Source organism: Bos taurus, chromosome 11 (genome assembly GCF_002263795.3).
Source record: "Bos taurus isolate L1 Dominette 01449 registration number 42190680 breed Hereford chromosome 11, ARS-UCD2.0, whole genome shotgun sequence".
Classification (NCBI taxonomy): Eukaryota; Metazoa; Chordata; class Mammalia; order Artiodactyla; family Bovidae; genus Bos; species Bos taurus.
In genome coordinates, this window is record NC_037338.1 from 72,800,321 (window position 1) to 72,821,268 (window position 20,948).

A 20,948-nucleotide genomic window follows, 5' to 3' on the forward strand; every position below is an offset into this window, starting at 1 on the left:
GAAGGAAAGGAATGTTTGGTTGAACCCACTGAGATATAGTCGAATGACAGAAGGCTGGTTGTTATTCAGTGACACAGAGGCACAAAGTCCTACTATACTAGTCCTCAAGACCTGTTAGTCAGACAAAGCAAATCTTCACTCATTTTGCTTTAGACCTCGAGTGCCTTCTTTGCCTTATTAGAAGTAAGTAGAAAAAAAGGTGGGTTTCCAGGTGGCTCAGTGGTAAAGAAACTGCCTGCCAGTGCAGAAGATGCAGGAGACACGGATTTGATCTCTGGGTCTAGAAGATCTCCTGGAGTAGGAAATGGCAACCCCCTCCAGTATTCTTACCTGGAAAATACCATGGACTGAGGAGCTGAGCGGGCTGCTGTCCGTAGGGTTGCAAAGAGTTGAATACACTTGAGCGACTGAGCACAAATGTTAGCACAACATTGCATCCCTAGTAGTTACTGAGCGACTGAGTAACAACAGAAATAAGGTAGAAAATAGGTAAGTAAGTAGTTAATCACACTAGGGGATTTTAAGTAGAACATGGGAGACCCCTGTAAGTTAATGATTACTCAAAAGAGCAGGTTTACTTAAACACAAGACCAAGCAGTGCTTTCTTAGCAAAACCGCCAAACAATTAAGCACTGGTGGCAGGAGACCCACATACTGCTCAGTGAGCTCAGCAAGTTAATGATCCCTAGGATATGCTCTCTGCACACATGAAAAACAATAATTTGTAAACTGCACTTGACCATGGAGAGACATGAAAAGTATGAAAGACAAACAAGTTACCTAATTGTGAAGGGACCCATCTAGCATCAAAGTCAGGATCAGAATGGACACCAGGACCATCATCTTCAGAGCAGGATTTGGCACTTCTGGGAGAATGGGAGGCTGGCCCAAGGACAAGAATTCTGATTTCTGGAGAGGTCAGGGCCAGTCCTTGTATATATGTGGGTCTGGGGCTGGCATCTGGCCAGGCATCACCCTTTTTGAATGGCAGTGGCTGACTGAATTATGAGTGAACTCCGTGCCCAAATGGGCTCCTTTTCTTTGGGTATTAAGATAGACCATGAGCCCCAGGTAGTGGGTAAAGCCCCAAGTGGGTAAAGAACCCACCTGCCACTGTGGGTTAGACTCAAGAGACATGGGTTTGATCCCAGGGTCAGCAAGATCCTCTGAAGGAGAGCATGGCAATCTACTATAGTATTCTTGCCTGGCAAAACCCATGGACAGAGGAGCTTGGTGGGCTACAGTCCATGGGGTCACACAGAGTCAGACATGACTGAAGCAACTTAACATGTATGCATGAGCCCCAACCAGAGTCCCTGGTGCCCCTTGCTGGTCAGCACGGAAGAATCTCTGGACCATCAGTAGGAACAAAGACCATAGATTCCTGGAGACGCCTGTGAATATATCTGGTTCACTTCCTTTATCTGTGGGACAAGGAGACTGATGCCTGGAGAGGAAGGGGCTTCTCAGGCCACTAATTAGAGCCAGATCTGCAACTCTGGATTCACAGTCAAGAACTCTACTCACTGCATCAAGAGGCAATGGAACCCAAGTCTTTACCTTAGAATGAGGAACAGAACCTGAGAATAATATTCTGCATCCAATTTTGGTGGCCCTTTCCTCCTCTGACATTTATTTTGTAAATAAAAGCAAACAAAACACTATTTTGTACTGATGACTTCTGATTTTGTGATGCCCATGGTGATTTCCCCCTTGGCTGTTTCAGAATTTGGGTGAGAGTTCCTGCCTACCTTGAAATGGTAACAACTAACTCTCAACAACAGGCAGACTAGGTTGATGTGGGTCTATGGACCTTTAAGGCAGTATCTCCTTGAGTTGGCTGGCTGGAGCTGTGCTTGGGGATGCTCAGTGGGTCCACTGGTGATGGGGGGTGGGCTGAAGCCTGGTCCAGGAGACCTAGTCTTTGGTGACAGCTTACACAATAGACCATCCAACAGCCAAGAGCTCGAAAATGTAAGTCTACTCTTTGAATGTCTCTGATCTTCATCCTCTCCACCATTTCTCTAGTTTGAAAGTGTTGCCACTTGCGTCCTACTCTTTGAGGTCCCATGGACTGTAGCCCGCCAAGCTCCTCTGTCTGTGGGATTCTCCAGGCAAGAATGCTGGAGTGGGTCGCCATGCCCTCCTCCAGAGGATCTTCCTGATCCAGGTATCAAACTCAGGTCTCCTGCATTGCAGGCCGATTTTTCACCATCTGAGTTACCAGGGAAGCCCTTCTATAGTTTAGACCCTAATTAACCAGTGTTTTTTTTGTTAATTTTTTGGCTGCACCACATGGCATGTGGGACACTTGTTCCCTGGTTAGGGATTGGATTCGATATCCCCTGCATTGGAAGCATGGCGTCTGGACCACCAGGGAAGTCCCCAATGGGCGTTTTACCAGTCTTTGCCTTTAGTACCTCCTGACGCTAGTCAAACCTGTCTCCATATAACAACCAGGTGATCTTTCCAAACAATTTGGGTTTCATCACTCCTTTGGCACCCTGCTATCCTAGGATGGAGTTCTAGTGGCTCAGCAAAGCCTAAAGGTACAGCACTACCCAGGGGCCTGTGCCACTCTCTGGCCTTGTCTCTTGCCACTCTCTGTGTTGTACTCATGGCCAGCAAACCAAGCTACTCACCTGCAGCTCTTGAATTCATCATCTGGTTACACACTTAACACACTTCTGTGCTTTCACCAGCTGTTCCTTGCTCCTAGAATGACTTTCCTCTTCCTCTCCTCCCAGCCTGGAAGACACCTGCTCATTCTGCGACACAGTTTCCAAAGGAGCTGACAGCTCTGAGCGCTGAGCCGCTCTCCCTGGCCCCACCGCCCCCGCCCTCAATGGCTTTTCACTAGGAAACATTGTGCTGGGCTCCAGCTCCTTCCTTACACATCTGACTCTCTGGTTTTCTCTGACGGATCCAGTTCTTAGAGCACATCAGTTCTCAAAGTTTGAATTATGGGATAGAAATCCTATATGTGTGTGTGTATATATATATATAGAGAGAGAGAGAGAGAGAGAGACAAGACAGATGTAGAAAACAAACTTATGGTTACTAGGGGGGATAGGGAAGGGAGGGATAAATTGGGAGGCTGGGACTGACATATACACACTACCATATATAAAACAGATAACTAATAAGGACCTACTGTACGGCACAGTGAACTCTACTCAATACTCTGTAGTGACCTATAAGAAAAGGCCATTACAGAGGCCTTTTACCTGTCTATCTAAACAGGAGTGGATATATGTATAACTGATTCACTTTGCTATACAGCAAAAACAAAACACTTTTTTATTTTTATTTTTTGTTGCACCATGTGCCATGCAGGATCTTAGTGTCCTGACCAGGGATTGAACCCATGCCTCCTGCAGTGCTGCAGTGGAAACATGGAGTCTTAACCATGGGACCACCAGAGAAGTCCCTAATACAACACTTTACATCAACTATACTCCAATAAAAATTCTTTAAAACATGAAAAAAAAAATTTTTTTTTTGACAGAGTTCTTACTGAAGAAGGGCGATCTATAAACTTTTATGGCTATAGGAGAAACCCCCTGATGACCTCAGATTTTCAAAGGATGTAGTCAACATAAGGCCGGGTGGGCTCTTAACCAAGGGAAACATGAAAGAACAAACTCAATCTGCAAGCACATCAGGGAGGTGAACACACTTAGGAAGCAAAGAACCTCCCTCTTGTAGGCAGCCAAAGTCTGGAGAGGTAACATCACTTGTCTAAAGCCACAGTCAAGGAGGGGCGGGCTGAGGACACAGGTCTCTGACTCCCTTTCTGCTTCTTCCCCCCAACACCACGTGCCCATCTGGTCCAATCCTCTTACCATCCTCATCAGGGGACTCTGACCATCTTGAGTGCGGTTCAATTGTTAAGAGACCTTTGGACGAGTGAAGGCAAATGCAACCGCCTGGCACAGTCCTAAGTCTCTCTTGTGGGCAGTGAGCCCAAGGGCTCCTCCAGGGCCTGGATGGCAGCCCTGGAGGATGCTCCAGCCCCAGGGTTTTCCAGGACCACTATGAATCGGGCAGGGACTGGTAAGTTCACAATGCAGATGGCCTGAATAACACTGTATCTGAACTGATAAGTCTGTTATCAGTCAATTCTAATTTTGGGGTCCAGGGCCCCCTTACCTTGCTCAGAGCAGTAGGCCACAGCTGCAGACGTCCCCCACAACCCTCGAGGCTCAGTGGGAGAGTAGGGATCCTATCCTCTCCACCCCCATTACCAGAACAACACAGCACAGCCTCCCACACTCATCCTTTGAAGCCCCCCAGACACCAGGACAGAGAGGATACACCTCCACGGTCCGGAGGGGTACTTAGGTTCAACATAAAAATTTCACAAGGCATCCTGTTTTATCTTATAATCGACATGAGGTTTACACTCTACTCCACAATAGTGTAACAGAAGATCCCCCCAACCCCAAGCAAAACTGATGCTCTGCATCAGGGCTCTCTGGGACCTAAGCACCTGACAGCCACCCTGGTGGGCAGAGTAGCCTAACACGACACTGCACTGCAAGCATTTACAGGTACCTTCCATTTATTACCTTAGGTTAATGCCCACAGCCATCCTGTGAGGCCTGGCCTCCCCATTTTAGAGATGTGAAGACCTAAAGCCAGGTGCCTGCGTGGGTGGCAGGCCTGACTATGATTCCCCCTCCCCATGCTCTGCTGCCCCTCACTCCACAACCCTTCGATGCTAAAATCCACATGGTCCATGATTTGTTTACTTTAGCCAGTCCTGGACTCCCAGCCCTGCTCCGATGGGAGAACGGGATGGGAAAGGACTGAGAACCAGCAAATCTGGCTTTGCCAGTCCCTGGCTCTGTGCATTCCTGAGAAGTGTCTTCCTCTCTGGGCTTCAACTTCTTCACATGAACAATGGGGGTTGGGACTGGATGATTTCTCTGGTGCATTAGAGTTTTTCCACTCTGACATTCTAGACATCACCTCCAGGAATGTCCTAACCCTTGTGTTTCTTCCTTCTCACTGAAGAGAAAAGTCCGTATTGCCAATTTCCCTTTGTTTTTAAAAATAAAACCCCTGAAACAACACTGTAAGCCCCCCAAGCAGCTGTAGTCCCCACCTCCTCACTCTCCATCTCCTTCCTCCTGTGATACACACCATGGCCCAGAGGAGCTCGCGGCCCCCTGAAACTCAGAGCTGGGGGTACAGGATGGTAAGAACCTGCTGGATCCCCACAGCCTGAGGGCTTTGCTGGTAAGAGATTCCTTCCCCATGATCTATTTTAAGGAAGGCATTTGGTGTTTTGTTTTCATGATAGAGCTGCCCAGGGAGTGAAGTGAGGCTCCAGAAACTACCACAGAGTGAGGACCACTGGAAAGAAGGGTTGCTCAGCTCCCTGGGGTCCCTGCTACCAGCACCCTCTCTTCAGGGGTGGGTTACCTGGAGGACAAGAGCACAGGATGTACTTCCGCCCAAAGATCCCAGAGACACTCGTATCGTAGGTGGGGCCACAGGTTTGGAATCAGGCAATCCGCACTTGGAATGTTGCCTCCATGAGGACATCACCTGACCTTCTCTGGGCCATAGTTTTCTCATCCACATCTGCCTGTGCAGGCTGTTATGCACTAACATGTTAGTTATCTAACTAACTAGAGAGCAGTGATAGCAGCATCACTCTGAATGGTAGACTCCTGGGAGACCCATCACCCTGGAGGGCTCTCCATGCAGTGGGGGTGCTGGGGGTGGAGCTGAGGCCCAAATGCCCTCGACACCCCAGCCTGCCACCCGATCACGTAGCTGCATGGCCAGAGCCCTGGGCAGGAGAGCCCTTTTGGCCAAACAGCTTAAAACTCTGGTACTCAGCTTCCTCAGCTTTAAAATGGAAGCTGAATCAGAGTTCATAAAAACTGTTATCAAGGGCTGCCTGGAAACCCCCTGTAATCTCTCCCAGGTGGGCAGGCCCGGGGGTGTGAGCGAGGAGGAGCACCGTGGGCAGGAGGCATTTCCAATAAACGGGCTGTTCCTCCTTCCCCAGGCTGGTCCTACACCATGGACACCTTGTACAGAGCAGGAGCCAAGGCCCAGAAGAACCTGGCACAGGGCTGGGGAGCACACAGCGTTTGCAGCAAGACCCCAGCTGAAACTTCAGTCTCCAGTTAGGGAATATCTTACAAGTCGTAGAAAACGGGGTACTTAGTTCTGTTAGAATTTGCTCACTGACCTCTCTTCCTGGGAGAACCACATTTAGCTTATGACTTAAGAGGAAGCCCTAGGGCTGCTTCAGTTCTACCCCATGATTTAGCTCTAGTATTCCAGGGGGTCTGGGGGGCTGGGGAAGCCTGGCAGGGGTTGGGCACGGAACTCAGGCCTCAGAGGGGGCTGGGTAACACCTCTCTGCATAGGATGGTGACAAAGGAAGACCTGGATGTTGTGGCAGTGGCTGCCCTGGGTGGGGGTCAGTGGGGAGGGGGCGGGGTGAGGCCTGGGGGACAGAGCACTTGAGGTTCACCAGCCCACGTGGCCTCAGCCTCAGGGTGAACAAGGAGCGTCCAGGTGGTGGCAGAGGCCCCGCAGGAGGCTCAGCTGGCACTGTTGATGGCAGTCCGAGAGCCCCCTAGCAGCCTCTCGTGCTCGCCTTCCTCTGCTGGCGGCCGGCCCCTGGACAGGCGGGCCAGCAGTGGGCGGTGCAGCCCGTTGTAGAGGGCGGTGCCCGCCAGGAGGATGAGGAAGCCGAGGATCTGCAGCGGGTGGAAGGCCTCCCAGCCCAGCGCCAGGCTCAGTGCCCAGATAACAACGGTGCGCAGGCTGTCCAGCACCATGCGGGTGGTGGCACTCAGCTCCTTGGTGACGCTGATGCCCGCGAAGTTGAAGAAGGCGATGCTGCTGATATTGCCCAGCAGCGCCAGCGCAATGAGTGGCTGTCGGCCCACCTGGCAGAAGGCGTCCAGCGCGTCCTCCAGGGTACCTCGAGGGTTTCCGCTAAAGGAGCCGGCGGGGATGTAGTACATGGGTACCAGCAGCAAGGAGAGGATCACGAAGCCAAAGAGGCCTGCGGGAGCGGAGGGAACACGTCAGGTTCTCTGCTGGAGCCCTGGTCCCACCGTGCCAGGGCTCCGCTGACCTCTGGCCACCCCTGCCAAGCCACCCTCAAACCAGCTCCTTCCTTTCAGGTCCTGGAGGCGTCCTGCTCGTTAGAAACTCAAAACTGCCTACTGAATGGGCTCTGGCTGCCCCTTCTCCACTTTTAACCTGTGTTTTCTGACTGGACCAAGAACAGGAAATACATTTTATACTGTGACCAGTGCACAGTCATGTACGCACTGCCACAAAACAGCTATCCTTACAACATACAATGCTGTCTGATGTTTCTTAAAATTCGGTTCTATTCACTGACAGAAGGATTGGCTGGCTGCAAGCACTACATTGCTCTCCCAAGTGTGGAGAAACACAGCTCTCTAATTCAGTGCCGTTGGTCTGTGACAAGGAGCTGGACTGGAATGTAAATCAAGGCACTGCTTCACTCAGAAGTAGCTTCCCTGGTGGCTCAGATGGTAAAAAATCCACTTGCAATGCCAGAGACCTGGGTTCAACACCCAGGTGGGGAAGATCCCCTGGAGGAGGAAATGGTTACCCACTCCAGTATTCTTGCCTGGAGAATCCTCATGGACAGAGGAGCCTGGCAGGCTACAGTCTGTGGGGTCACAAAGAGTCTGACACGACTGAGTGACTGACGCTTTCAATTTCACTCTGAAAGTCATGCTAGAAAAAAAATAAGTGGAAGCGATCAGTGTGCTTGATGACATAGTCGATGTAGGTGGTTCACGTTTTGTCGTAGGCCCTCGGCTCACAGTGCGCCAGGCACAACCAGCTCCCCGTAGAGACTAAGGGTCACACCTTGATTGCATTGCTCTAATCCACCCTGTTAGTATTACATTTTTAAAGCACTGATTTTGATTTACTTTCCTGCTCAAAAACCTTTGGTAGTTTTTCCCTGCCTGTCATTTAAGATCTAAATCCGCTTGCCTGATGTACAAGGTTCTCTACAATGTGGCCCTGACATATTCAATTCCTGGTTATTTCCCCAACATCAAATGTGTACCCCTGCCCAAACTATTCCTCACTGGTTTCCAAACTCATGTCCAGCTCCCCACATCTCCTCTGCATCTGCAGTTCCCTCCTTCCCACTCTTGCCTGCTGAAACCTGCAGCTCAAATGCCACCTTCCCTGGGCCATGACACTAGATATGCTTGGCAAGTAAACTATCACTTGAGTAAGGGTGGACTGCCTGCTCCTTTCTTCGAGCAGCCCCACTGCTCTAGGAAGTGGTCGGCTTCCCTAAAGTGCGGCTTGCATCTTATTCATCTTCGCCTCTGTCCTCCTTTAGCTCCTGGCTGAGTGCACGGCACGTGTCAGAGTATTTGTCAACATGTACGTGGTGAAGGGAAGGAAGGGAGGCGGCAGGCTCAGCCCTCCCAGAGGTCCCCAGCACCCACCGGGCCCTCACCACCTTTTCTCCACGTGCCACCCTGCAGGGCTCACTGCACCCAGCGCCCCCCTGCCAGCCCGTGTTCATACACACCCTCTGTGCCGACCGCCCGCAGTGGGTGCACGTTGTGCTTGTACACAAACTTCTCCTCCAGCACCATCTGGATGGAGACGATGATCTGGGCCATGATGATCAACAGGTCCCCTGTGGCAAAAAGGAGGGGCCCAGTGTGAGGCCAGGGCTCGGGGAGACAGCTCCCTCAGGGACGGAACAGCCCCCCACGGCCCCTGACTCTGCAGGGCATCCCTGAGCCTGATCTCCTGGCCCCCGAGGGGTGGGGCAGGCCAACAGGGCAGGCACTGTTACCCCTCCCCTCTCGGGTGAGGCTCCAGAAGGCCCGCGGGTCTGAGGGCTGCACAACTGGGGTAAGTGGGTCTTTTGAGAAGCAATGGGGTTTGAGATGGATATTTCTGGCTTAATTCTGCCTCTGAGGGACCAGGGTGGCACTTCACAGTAAAACTGCTGCTGGCCTTCCTTTCCGGGGCCGTAAGACTGACGGTGATGACGAGCACAGTGCAGAGTGCCGGCTGATCACTGGGTAAGTGCTCAGTAAACGTTCATGCGTTTCCTCTCCTAGATCCCGTAGGTTGTGTGGCTGTAAGTAAACGTAGCCTGAGCCCTCTCCCTCTCCGACCTTCCCACTTCTTACCCACCCCTCTCTCATGCTGCTTGGCCCTGCTTGCTCCCATCACCTCGAGAGCAGGTGCAGGCCAACAGCTGGTACCCCACACACCCTCCCCCGAGGCTTGGCAGGCAGCAGAGCCTATCAGATGCTTTCTCCCCTGACTCTGTGCGGGGCAACCCCTGGACGCCTGTCCCCGGCCACACCTGTGATCACTTCACTGAGCTTGTGCTGGCTGTCGTGCTTGCTCAGGAGGTCGGCCAGGCCCACCACCACCAGCCCGGCAATGGTCGCAAGGATGCCCAGCCACTGGCTCAGTGCCAGCCTCCGTCCCAGGAAGGCCACTGAAAACAGGCCTGTGAAGATGATCACGGCTCCCCGCAGCATCTGGAAGCTGGAGGCACTGGTCATGTTCAGCGCTGGAAGAGGACAGATGTGTGATGTGAGCTCCTGAGGGCGAGGCTGCTCTGTTCACTGAGGTGTCTTCAAAGCTGAAGGCAGCTGACACGTGCTAAGTACTCAGTGAATGCTGGTGGTATGTGTGTGTGTAAAGGATTGTGTGTGTGTGTGTGTAAAGGGGGAACTGAAGATGAGCTCTGTGTGCGTGTGTAAAGGGGTGTGTGTGTGTGTAAAGGGGGTGCTGAAGATGAGTTGACGAGGATGAGACAGAGGATGAGATGGTTGGATGGCATCACTGACTCAATGGACATGATTTTGAGAAAACTCCAGGAGTTGTTGATGGACAGGGAGGTCTGACATGCTGCAGTCCATGCAAAGAGTCAGACACGACTGAGCTACTGAACTGAACTGAAGATGAGCTGGGGGTGGGGGAAGCTCTTTCACCAGCAGCCCCCTGGGGCCACAGTTTGAGCCCTTGGCAGCCTGGCCTGGTGACTCACCCACATACATGATGCTGGTCCCTGTCATGTCGCAGAGGGCTGGGGGCAGGAAAAGGAGAGGGTTGAAGGGCTGTTGGGGATCTGCGCTGGTGTCTGGGTGCCGCGCAGCTCTGCACCGGAGTAGGTAGAAGGCAGCCAGGCAGGAGAACTCTCCCAGGAACATGCCCACTGCCTGCAGGGATGGAACCAGGCCAGTTCAGAGCTGGAAGGAGGTTCACCAGCAACTAATTTTTTTTTTTTCTTTTGTCCATGCCACACGGTTTTGGGTTTCCCTGGTGGCTCAGATGGTAAAGAATCTGCCTGCAATGCAGGAGACCCAGGTTTGATCCCTGGGTTGGGAAGATCCCTTGGAGAATGGAATGGCTACCCACTCCAGGATTCTTGCCTAGAGAATCCCATGGACAGAGGAGCCTGGCAGGCTACAGTCCATGGGGTGGCAAAGAGTCAGACATGACTAAGCAACTAACAGTTTACATGGTTTTGGGATCTTAGTTCCCTGACCAGAGATCAAACCCAAGCCTTTGGCAGTGAAAACACAGAGTCCTAACAACTGGACCACCAGGGAAGTCCCATAACAAAAATGAAAAAAAAATCATCTTTCTTCAAGTAAGAGATAACCTATAAACCCAACATGTAAAACAGACAAACGCAGAGCTCCTGTGTGGGAGCTGCCTACGTCTACTCCTTAGCGCCTCAGACACCTCGATGGAAACCCTAAGGCTATAGAGCCTGGCTGGAAAACCCACCAGTCTAGGCCACTTCCTGGTCAAGTTCTAGATGGAGAAACTGAGACCCTGAGAGGCTCAAGAACTTATTTAAGGTCACAGACCAAGTTGCTGGCAGAACTGAGGCTTAAATTTGTCTCATCCACTTCCCAGTCCAGCAATAAGGTACCTTCCATTGATGGTGCCTGCCCCGTCCTAGTGGGTCTGGGCTCCCCATGGTTGGAGAGCAGGTTTCACTAGGGGTTGATTTTTCCAAACAGGTCCTGACTTTGTCATGGTGAGGGCTGGCCTCAAGGTGTCCAGGACAGGACCACGCACCAGGACTTGTGCAGGTCTCCTACAGGGAACAGGGCCTTTGGCCCCTTCCAGGGGCACCCCACACCCTGGCCTGTGTTCTGGGGAGGGAGGCAGAGAAGTAGGGAGCAAGGGGGGACTCCACCCCTAGGACAGGAAACAGCAAGGCCTCACGGGGGGACCTGCCCTGAGCCCTGGGAGACAGAGCTGGGAGAGAAGAGGCACAGATACCTGGAGGAAGGGATGCTGAAAGCTGTGTTCCTGGCTCCCTCCACAGCCCGGGGCCACGAAGTTGTCCGCCCACCTGCAGCAGACAGAGAGAAAGTCAAACCCTGCAGTGCACGGGTTCTCCCACTTGGTCCCAGGCCTGCAGAGAGCTCACGCCTCCTGATGCCAAGAGGCCAGACTTAGGGGATTCGGCCCAGAGTGGGGTTCCCCCTTGAAGGGGCTAGTCTTCACAGTAAGCGGTCTTCACCTGGGAGCTGGGACAGAAAGTGGGGGCCTGGGCACCTTTAGCTGAAATCTCATGAACCGCTAGCAGAAATTTAGCATTTCTTCAAATTATAAATACACTATTGTAGGACCTACAACTCTGTCACACATGGAAATCACAGCTATTCTCATTTTCACATTCGAGTCACTGTAGATACTGTGAAGTATCACTTACACTCTTCACTAGTCAAAAATTACAGTAATCAGACCCACTGCTTATAATTTCATGTGTTAAGAAGTGCATGCACATACCTGTTACTATATTACAAACTGGCTTTTTTAATGTCTGGATAATCTTATTTCAATGCAATTAGGTTTTTCTGTAATCCTTGGTGTTTTATTTGCACACTTCAAAACACTACTCTAGGCTTCACCAGACTATCAAAGGACCCATGCTCAAAAAATATCGAGTCCCTGGTCTGCGGGTCACATGGGCCCTGGGAAACGCCCACCTGACACGGACCGCCTGGTCACCTTCACATAACCTGAAGGGTCTGGCAGGGTTTTCTAGCAGTGGCTTAGAAGCAGGTGGCAAGGACATGGCGCTGTGGAGTGGCCCGCCAGCCAGCACCCAGCACATGGGCTGACTCTGGCATGTGGCCCCACTGAGTCCAGAACCTGTCACGGCACAGTGCTCTGGGCAGCTGCTACCAACCATTCTGCACTGACCAACGTCTGTCACTAAAGCTCTTGCCCCTGAATTTCATTGTCACTGGGCTGTGTTATGTCCCTGGGATTGAATCTCTCCTTCATCTGAAAGCCCTTCATATATTTGGAGATGTTTCCACCTTCTGAATCTTTTGGTTAAGCAGCCCCTGCCCTTGCTAACCTTTCCTTCCCTGGCTGCTGACTTCTGGAAGTGCTCCGGTGGGGCCGAGCCCAGACCCAAGGCATGTGATCTGGCCTGGATGGAGTTGGGCAACAGGGAGGCCCCTCTCACGTGTTGGACATCCTGGTTAGTTGACCTGGCTTGGACTGTATCTGCCATATCACACTGCTGACTCAGGTCAACACAGGCCTAGGGCTACTTTCTATGGGTCATTGACCTGCCTATGCTTCCCCCACTCTGGACCATAGCACCCCACGCATAGGCAGTGGCTATCTTTAAAGTATAAGGCTTAGGTGTGTGTGTGTGTTAAGTCACTTCCATCGTGTCCGACTCTGCAACTCTATCAGCCATAGGGTCACCAGGCTCCTCTGTCCACAGGATTCTCCAGGCAAGAATACTGGAGTGGATTGCCATTTCCTACATGAGGGGATCTTCCTGACCTAGGGATCGAACCCACGTCTCTTCCATCTCCTGTGCTGGCAGGTAGGTTCTTTACCACTAGCGCCACCTGGGACTTCTGAAATGTCTTTCCTAACAATATCTGTCAAGAGCAGCTACACTGTGATCCCCACCTATCTTCCAGCTCCTCTCTGTACAAGCCTCAGCTCCCAGAGGGCAGGGAAGCCTTCTGCCTCCTGTGCCCTGAGCAGGGGCCACTCCGCTTGCAGATCTGAGTTTGACAAAGATCCTGAACCAGGGAGACCTGGGTTTGGTCCCTGGGTTGTGAAGATGCCCTAGAGAAGGAAATGGCAACCCACTCCAGTATTCTTGCCTGGAGAATCTCCATGGACAGAGGAGCCTGGCGGGCTATAGTCCATGGGGTTGTAAAGAGTCAGACACGGCTCAGCGAGGAACACACACAAGGCAGGGCTTCTCTGGGAGCTCCTTCCCACAGCTTGGGGCAAGGGCATGATGCCCAGATGCAGGCAGCAGGCAGGGCGGGCTGAGCGGTGATGGTAGCACGAAGCGGGAGGCAGAGACCACATCTACAAAGAAACCTGAACACATCCTAGGGCGAGTGAACAAAACAGGGCTATGGCAGACTTATCTCAAGGTGAGTGACCCCATCCACTCCCAAAGATGTGAGGAGGGATGTTAGGAACAGTGCTTACTTGGGAACAGTGGAGGTCAAAGGGGAGCTGATGGGCCCTTAAAGAGAAGTGCTAATGTGCCTGGTTGGGAACGTAGAGGAAATCTGGGTCGGGGGATCAGGATGTAACCAGACCCAGTACCAAAGGGGCAAAGAAAGCCCCCACTAAGGACAGAAACTGCCTGTTCTCCAACGGGTCTCATTTCTGCCTAATCTGCAGTAGATTCTGGCTTGGGGATCCTTCCCCGTGCAGGACAGGACCCGGAACGTGGGCCAGCCGCCACATGTATGGCCTACCCAGGTAGCCCACTCTCCAGCCAGACTCACTGTCACAGACAGAGCCCTGGCGGAGGGCCTGGATGAGGCAGCTGAGTGAAACAGAGAGAAGCAGGGCGAATGAAGAGGTCAAGCTTTACCAAGGGCACAGAGACAATGGCCCTGGAGCGAGTGAGCAGGTCAGAGAGAGAATTCCCAGGGCTCCTCCAGGAGGAACAGGGGAGGTCTTGCCAAGTTCATGGTCAACCAGAAGCCTAGGACAAGGGCTGGTATGAAAGCCCCTTCTCCTGGGGCCGCACCCAGAACACAGACGGGTAGGCTCAAGAAGACTCCGATCTGGCGGTGGGGCCACCTCCTGGAACTCCTGCTGGGCTACTGCCTGTGCACTTGACAGTCACAACTCACATCTGTGTGACTCTCTGGTCCCACACTCACTGTCACTAGAGAGGATATGAACTCAGCATCCAGTAACTTCCACAGCTTTCTTTGCTCCTAGAACCTAATTATACACAAATTTAAACTGTTTGGGTTTCATGAATGGACTTCTAGACCCCACTAGACAAATGGGTAGGTGGTGACTACAGTCCAAATGCACAGTGCTAATTTGCCACCTGGTTTGAGTTGCCCCCTGCTGGTGGGACCAGCCAGGCCTGCCCTTCCCTAGGGATGGGCACCTCAAGGAGCGCTGGAGGGCTGGTGCAAAGCCTCCTCCCCTCCCCTGGTGCTGTCTCCTTTCTCCAAGGGTTGGGTCTGCCTGAACAGACTGGATTGGGCAGGTTCCCAGCAGGGGAAATGGAATCTTTTTGTATCTGAGGGACTGGGGCAGGCTTACAGCCCCAGGGATTAGGTGTCAGGACAGGCTGCCCCACCCAGCCTCTTGGGGCCAGGGAGGAGTTTAGGCCTGCAGTCACTTTGGGAAGGAGTCAGGCTTCCCAACTTGGCCCTGGGAAAGGTTTGGCTCACTGTGCAGTTACAGAAGCCCTCAGGTAGCACAGAACAACGGCCAAAAGCCAGCCCTGGCTCATCTGGGGGTGACATCAGTGACTCCCCAATGGGATAGCACTTGTCTCCTTGAAAAACGCTTCCCTAACGTGTATTTATAAATGCACAGTTCATTGTGTACTAACTTTGTACCAGATCTGTATTTCTCCTTGAACTGGCTGACCACTTCACGTGGGCTTTGTGGTTTAAGTCTCATAACAAGGACCCTTGTTTTGGAGACGGGGACTTGGGCGAGAGAGAGCTGTTTCAGCCTCATACAGTTAACGGGTGGATCTAGGCCCAAACCCACCTGCTTGAACTTATTTTCAGAAAAGGTAGCAGGATATATGGAAAGGTCAGACTTGAGACTTTTGAATGTCACAGGTTGGATGAGTTATAGATTTCTCACCTATAAAATGGGGATAATGATGCCAACACTGATGAACTCACAAAAGTAATAAATAAGACATAAAAGACCTGGCAGATGGCAGGGAGTCAATAAAAGTTCTTTTCTGTCTCTTCTCCCTTTCTCCTCTGCTGTTGTAATGCCAAAGAAGATGAAGCTTAACAGTTCTATGAAGACCTACAAGACCTTTTAGAACTAACACCAAAAAAAAAAAAAGATGTCTTTTTCAGCACAGGGGACTGGAATACAAAAGGAGGAAGTCAGGAGATATCTGGAGTAACAGGCAAGTTTGGCCTTGGAATACAAAACGAAGCAGGACAAAAGGCTAAGAGTTTTGCCAAGAAAATGCACTGGTCATAGCAAACACCCTCTTCCAACAACACAAGAGACAACTCTACACGTAGATATCACTATATGATTAATACTGAAATCAGATTGATTATATTCGTTGTAGCCAAAGATGGAGAAGCTCTATACCGTCAGCAAAAACAAGACAGGGAGCTGACGGTGGCTCAGATCATGAACTCCTTATTGCAAAATTTTCCTCTGGGCTGGGTGGGTGTGGCCCCAGCTCAGCTCCACCTGAAGGCTTCCAGGGAGTGTCCCTCCTCTGCGACCCATCCTGCAGAACAGATGGAGGGCCAGAGTGCCGAAAAGAGGAGGACAAACTCGGCCATCATCTCGGGAAGCTCCTAGTTTCACAGACAAGAAACCCAGGGGCCAGAGAGGGCTTGGGCACACAGGGAAGTTCTAGTGCCTGTGAGCCTTCACCCCCTGCTCTGTGCTCCTTCCTCAACACCGAGCACCTTCTTCCTCCTGATCCTTCCCACTTTCCTGGCTGAGGTGGGCCCTCCACTCTCTGGACACTCTTTTCTGGGGATAGCCATGGTCCCTAGGGCAGGAGGCCTGTGGGGACCCAGGAGGCTTAGGCTGAGGCCACATGAGGAAGTGCCTCCCACTGGCAGAAGCGGGTTTCCTTGAGTTCCCTGGGCCTCAGAGGGCTGCGGGGTGGGCTCGCCTTCCTGGGGGATGAGTCATGCTGGCGTGGCCTGGCCCAGTCAAAACTCCCAAGCTCAGCATTCCCAGAGGGGTGTGTGTGTGTGTCTGCGTGGGGCTGGGGGTTGCGGTCAGAGGCTGAGGAAGTGGCTGGTGTGGCTGTCTCGGATCCATCAGTTGTTGTCACCTTCCCGAAGAATCTGGGCCATTTCTGCTCACATCCTGGTGAGTCAGCCTCTTTCTCCTGTTCCGGACCTTAAGAAGGGCCCCAGGGCTTCTCCACCCTCTGGGGTGTCACAGCAGGTGGCTCACGTGGTAAGAAATGATGACAGCCCTTCCGTCTCTTAAGGATAAGAAGACTCTCCTCAGGAGCTCTTACAGCATGTTTAAGAGGTGGGGCAGGGATTTTGTGCCCATTTTATAGATGAAACTGAAGCTTGGAGAGGCCCAGTGACTCATCTAATCCCACAGCTGCCAAACCACATGCTCTCTCCTCTCCTACACTGCCCTCCCCATTGCAGGCTTTCTCCAGATTTCAGGCTTTCTCCAGCCAGCATTAACCCCTTAGAAGCAATTATCCTGTGCTGCTCACAGGGTGCGGGGGAGGGGCAGTTGCCAAGGTGAGAAAGTCAGAGCACAAACAGAAAGGAGATTGACAGCCCTTCCCCAATCGAGGCCCATGATCGCAGGCCCCCTGCCCCCTTCCTGCAGGGTCCCAGGACCCAGCGGGTCTGGTGGCTGGAGAACATGGCCCCGTGGCCCTTCATGGGGGGGTGGGCTTCACAGCCTGCAGAAGTTTAGGAGGGGAGCTGAGCCTTCCTGAGTGAGCATCTACTTGACCCTGGCTCTTTACGTACAGAACCCCAGCTGGATTCAGGAGGATGCAGTTCCAGAAGGCACACTGGTTCAGGCAGACAGCCCCACGCAGTGCCAGAGGAGGCCGAAATGTCTGTTCTCTAGGAGGCGCACCAGCAGAAGGCCTGGTAGTGGGGGAGAAGCAGCCACAGAAAGGAGAAGGGAGGGGACCTCTGCCCACACCCAAGGGCCTGCCTGATCCATGACTTTCCCTTCTGCACTCAGGTGACCTCCAGCCCAGCCCAGTCCAGCCCAGCCCAGGCAGGCTGGCTCCTTGCAGGGCACCCAATCCTCCTGAGTGGGCAGTGACCTCCTCCAGCAGACAGCTGACCTATGGTCGCAGCACAGCAGCAGCACGTGCTCACGCCCACTTCCTCATCCGCTGTCTTCAGTTCCCAAGAAGCCGGGGAGGGAAACATGCTCACTCGACAGCCCAGACACTGCAAAAGGCTACTAGAGACTCTAAACCTGAACCCTGAGTAAGCGTTGGGACAGAGGCTTCAGTTGCTTGCCACCCGGGCCCAGAGCAAAGGCACTCTGATGGCAGGGAGGGGAGATGCCACTGATAGGGTTACAGCGTCCATAGGCACATGCTTGTCTGTTTTTGTCCAGGGAGGTGTAAGAGGAAGCCCCAAGGAAGAGGAAGTTTGAGGGACTGGACCAAAATGCTGAGACCTAGGTTCTAGACACCAACCAGCTGAATCATATACACACATAAACTTTCCTTGGGACCTTGACTGTAAATTGTGGGGATTAGAATGGATAATTTCTATGTTTCTAACAACTCTAAATGCCCCTGAGAATGATTAGAGAAGTCCCCAGCTTCATTCATACTGGAGGTTAAGAGCATGGATTCTAGAACCAGACTACTTAGGCTCAAATACAAACTCTGCCACTTCATAGCTCAGTTGAACTTGAGCAAGCAAGTTACTCTTTCCAGATTCTCACTTTCCTTATCCAGGGACAAGAAATGTATCTACCTCATAGGGTGATTATGAGAATTCATTAACTCACGAAAGGCAGCTGGGGCAGGACCTGGTACATGCTATTCTCTCTCTGGGTATTAGCTGGTTAGCACTTACTTGCTGTGGTCACATTCCCGTCTGTCTGTCCCTGCTGGAAACTGGAGGTCAGAGTGTGATTTCAAATCGATAATCCCCATCAGGATGTACACCGATGCTTTCCCATGTTCTTTCTCTGAGAGCATTCTTCTCACAGTCTGGCCTCAGAACACTGCTGAGGGTCCAATACTAGGGCCTGTCACAGGTAGGGAGGCTCCTGAAAAGCCCATCAGGTCACAGGCAAAGGCTGGGTCCCCACCTGAAAGCCTCTTTCTGGCCTCTCAGGTAGCCTCCAGGGGCAAACCCTCCTGGGGCTGAGGATCCTCTGGTTTCTCACCAGACTGGTTTGGACCTCTTTAAGGAAGGAGCTGAGTCAACACAGGTAACCTCAGTAGTAACTCAGCTCTCCTTCGGGACAGTGGCCATGGCAGATCACAGCCACCCTGTAAGCACCAGACTGAGGCCTGGACTTGTGGGACTGATGGACAGTGACTTGTTCTGTGGCCTGCAGATCCTAACAGAGATGGAAGACCTCCGGTGGAGTTTCCTTTACAGCTAAGCGCTCAGCAAGAGGAGCACCCTTCAGGAGGCCTCAGGGCCCAGGAGCCCAGCACAAGACACAGACATGGCTGGCCAGAGCCCAATGGGAGAGACAGGTGGGCCCCACCCAGAGGTCCACTTTCCTGTGGAGAAGGGAGGACACTGTGCTTGTCAAGCATGTACACATCTGTCTCATCCACTGCAGATTCTAAGCATCTCAAAGGCCAGGACCTTCTCTTGGTCACTTCTGTCTTCTTCCCTGCGTCTAGGCAGTGGCTTCCATACTGTAAGTACCTTATACGTGTCTGAAGAATTGAACAGAAGACCTCTCTCCCAGACCTCTCTTCTGGGGCATTTCTCACATCACTGATGGGGTGCGCTGGGGAAATACACTCTAGAAAATGAATAAGATACAACCATCCCCACCAACCCCACGGGCCTGGGGCACAGCCCTCAGGTGACTGGGGTGACTCCCCTTTGCTTCGAGCCTGGCAAGACCCAGGTGGAAGTGAGGTCTGACTGGGAGAGGGTCACTGTCTACTGTCCTCCACATGCACCTTGGAACTGGCTCAGACAAAGGCTGGGCTCTGGGTATTGGGGTTCTTGGTGGGCAGGGGGCAGGAAGACCCGGTGCCGAGCTAGGGACAGAGAAAGAGCCAAAGGGCCATCAAGAGAAGGGGCTGTCTCTCGGGGCCTCCTGCTTGTTACAAAAAGGAGACTGTGCTCGGTCCCTCAGTCTCATGACAGCCCCAGGTCATCAACCCCCAACCTTCTGAGAACTGTCCTTATGGGCCCATGAGCACCACGCCCTCTGACATCAGAGCAGAACCCCCTCTGCCTGCCCTGTCTGGGTTAACAACACTCCTGTTCTCCCAGGCAGAAGCCCAGGAGTGACTATTTGACCCTGTGGGTCAGGCCTTGTGGTTTCACTGTGCACCTGGTCTCTCCCACCTGGCCCTTCCCTTTCCACCTCACCTCTACCTCCAAGGTCCCCTCATCTGCTCTGCAGCAGCCCTGGAGTGGTTTTCCCTCCTGCAAATTACTTTTCACCCTGACCACCAGGTTCACTGAATCACTTTCTCAAAAGCCCCTCTTTGATTGTGGGATAAAATCTAGCCTGGCCACTTGAAGCGAGTTACAATCCTCTTAGATCTTGCTGTTCCTGCTTCGAGGTTCCCACCACAGCAGAAATTCCACCCAAGCTTCAAGGCCCAGCTGAAACCAGTTCTCCAGCAGGGGCCTATGGAGCACCCCCTACTCTGTCATCGCAGCCCTCCATGCTCACGGGTCACTCGGCTAACGTGGCATCTATCGTAGCCCTCCCCGGCCCACAGCTCCTGGAGGGCCGCGCCCCTGATGCCACCTTGGAATGGGCAGCAGAGAGGAACGCCCTCCCATTAAAGATGTTGAATTGGAAAGTGACTGGCTGGGATTAAAGCAGGGGCTCGGATCTCCACCCAGGACACTGCTTGCTCCTCCTCGCATTCCCCGGTGCCTTGCACCTCTTGGGTGGTCTATGAACCGCGTGAACCGATCAGAGAAACTGAGCTGGCTGGTGAGGCCAGGAAATGACAGCCGTGAAGGGGGAGGGCGCAGGAGGACGGCGGGGGTCGTCAGCGCCCCTGCGGGCGGCTGCAGACCCTACCGAGCCCCAACCCCTCCCGGTCAGGCCCGGACTCACTTTGCCGAGAGCGTGTTGATGGAGCCGGTGACGAGCATGAGCCCGGCCAGGAACAGCTGGTACTTGGTCCAGGCCATGGCGGCGGATGCGGGGAGCGCGATACTAGAGGGTCCCCCCCCGCAATCTCCGCGCTCGCTCGAGATGGTAGCTCGCTACCCGGTCACCCGGGGGTCTCGGGCGCGAGCGCTTCCGGGCCGGGAGTCACGTGACCCGAAAAGGCCCCGCCCCGCGCCGGCTCGCTCCGCCCCAGGGAGGGCTCCGGGCCTGGGCGTCTACGCCCGCGGTCTTGGTGTGGGTGCTCTGCCGGACGGGATTTGCGAGCGCTGGTCCCCACAGAGTGACTGGCAAGTCACGGCCCCAGGTGCAAAAGAGGCCCTTCTGCAAAAGAGGCTGATGGGACGATGCAATGACATTGCATCCGTGGATGTTAGAGCACTTGGTAAACCCTTTAGAGAAATTGAGCTGAACAATGTCAGAGGCAAACCACAAAGTAGAAACGCCCCGCGTGGGAATCTCGTCTCTGCAGGGTACTCAGAGAACTCCCAGGTGGCCTGAGACTAGTGCCTAGAGATCCCAACTCGTGGTGTGGCTCACATCTTCCAGAAAAGTGGTGTAAGAGTAGTTCCTGCTCCCTGGGAGACTATTTTATAGCAAAGGAAGCTAAA

General features: G+C 52.9%; 1 protein-coding gene across 1 annotated transcript; it reads right to left on the bottom strand.

Annotated features, from left to right (window-relative positions):
• Window positions 1–4,370: 4,370 nt before the first annotated feature.
• On the bottom strand, window positions 4,371–20,435 carry SLC35F6 (solute carrier family 35 member F6). The gene is made up of 6 exons (NM_001083704.1): window positions 20,284–20,435; window positions 11,308–11,380; window positions 10,058–10,229; window positions 9,365–9,577; window positions 8,570–8,680; window positions 4,371–7,039 (listed from the first exon to the last, which is right to left on the bottom strand). Exons 1-6 carry the CDS (start codon window positions 20,358–20,360, stop codon window positions 6,570–6,572), a joined length of 1,116 nt encoding a protein of 371 aa, NP_001077173.1. The 5' UTR covers window positions 20,361–20,435; the 3' UTR covers window positions 4,371–6,569.
• Between the last annotated feature and the right edge of the window lie 513 nt (window positions 20,436–20,948).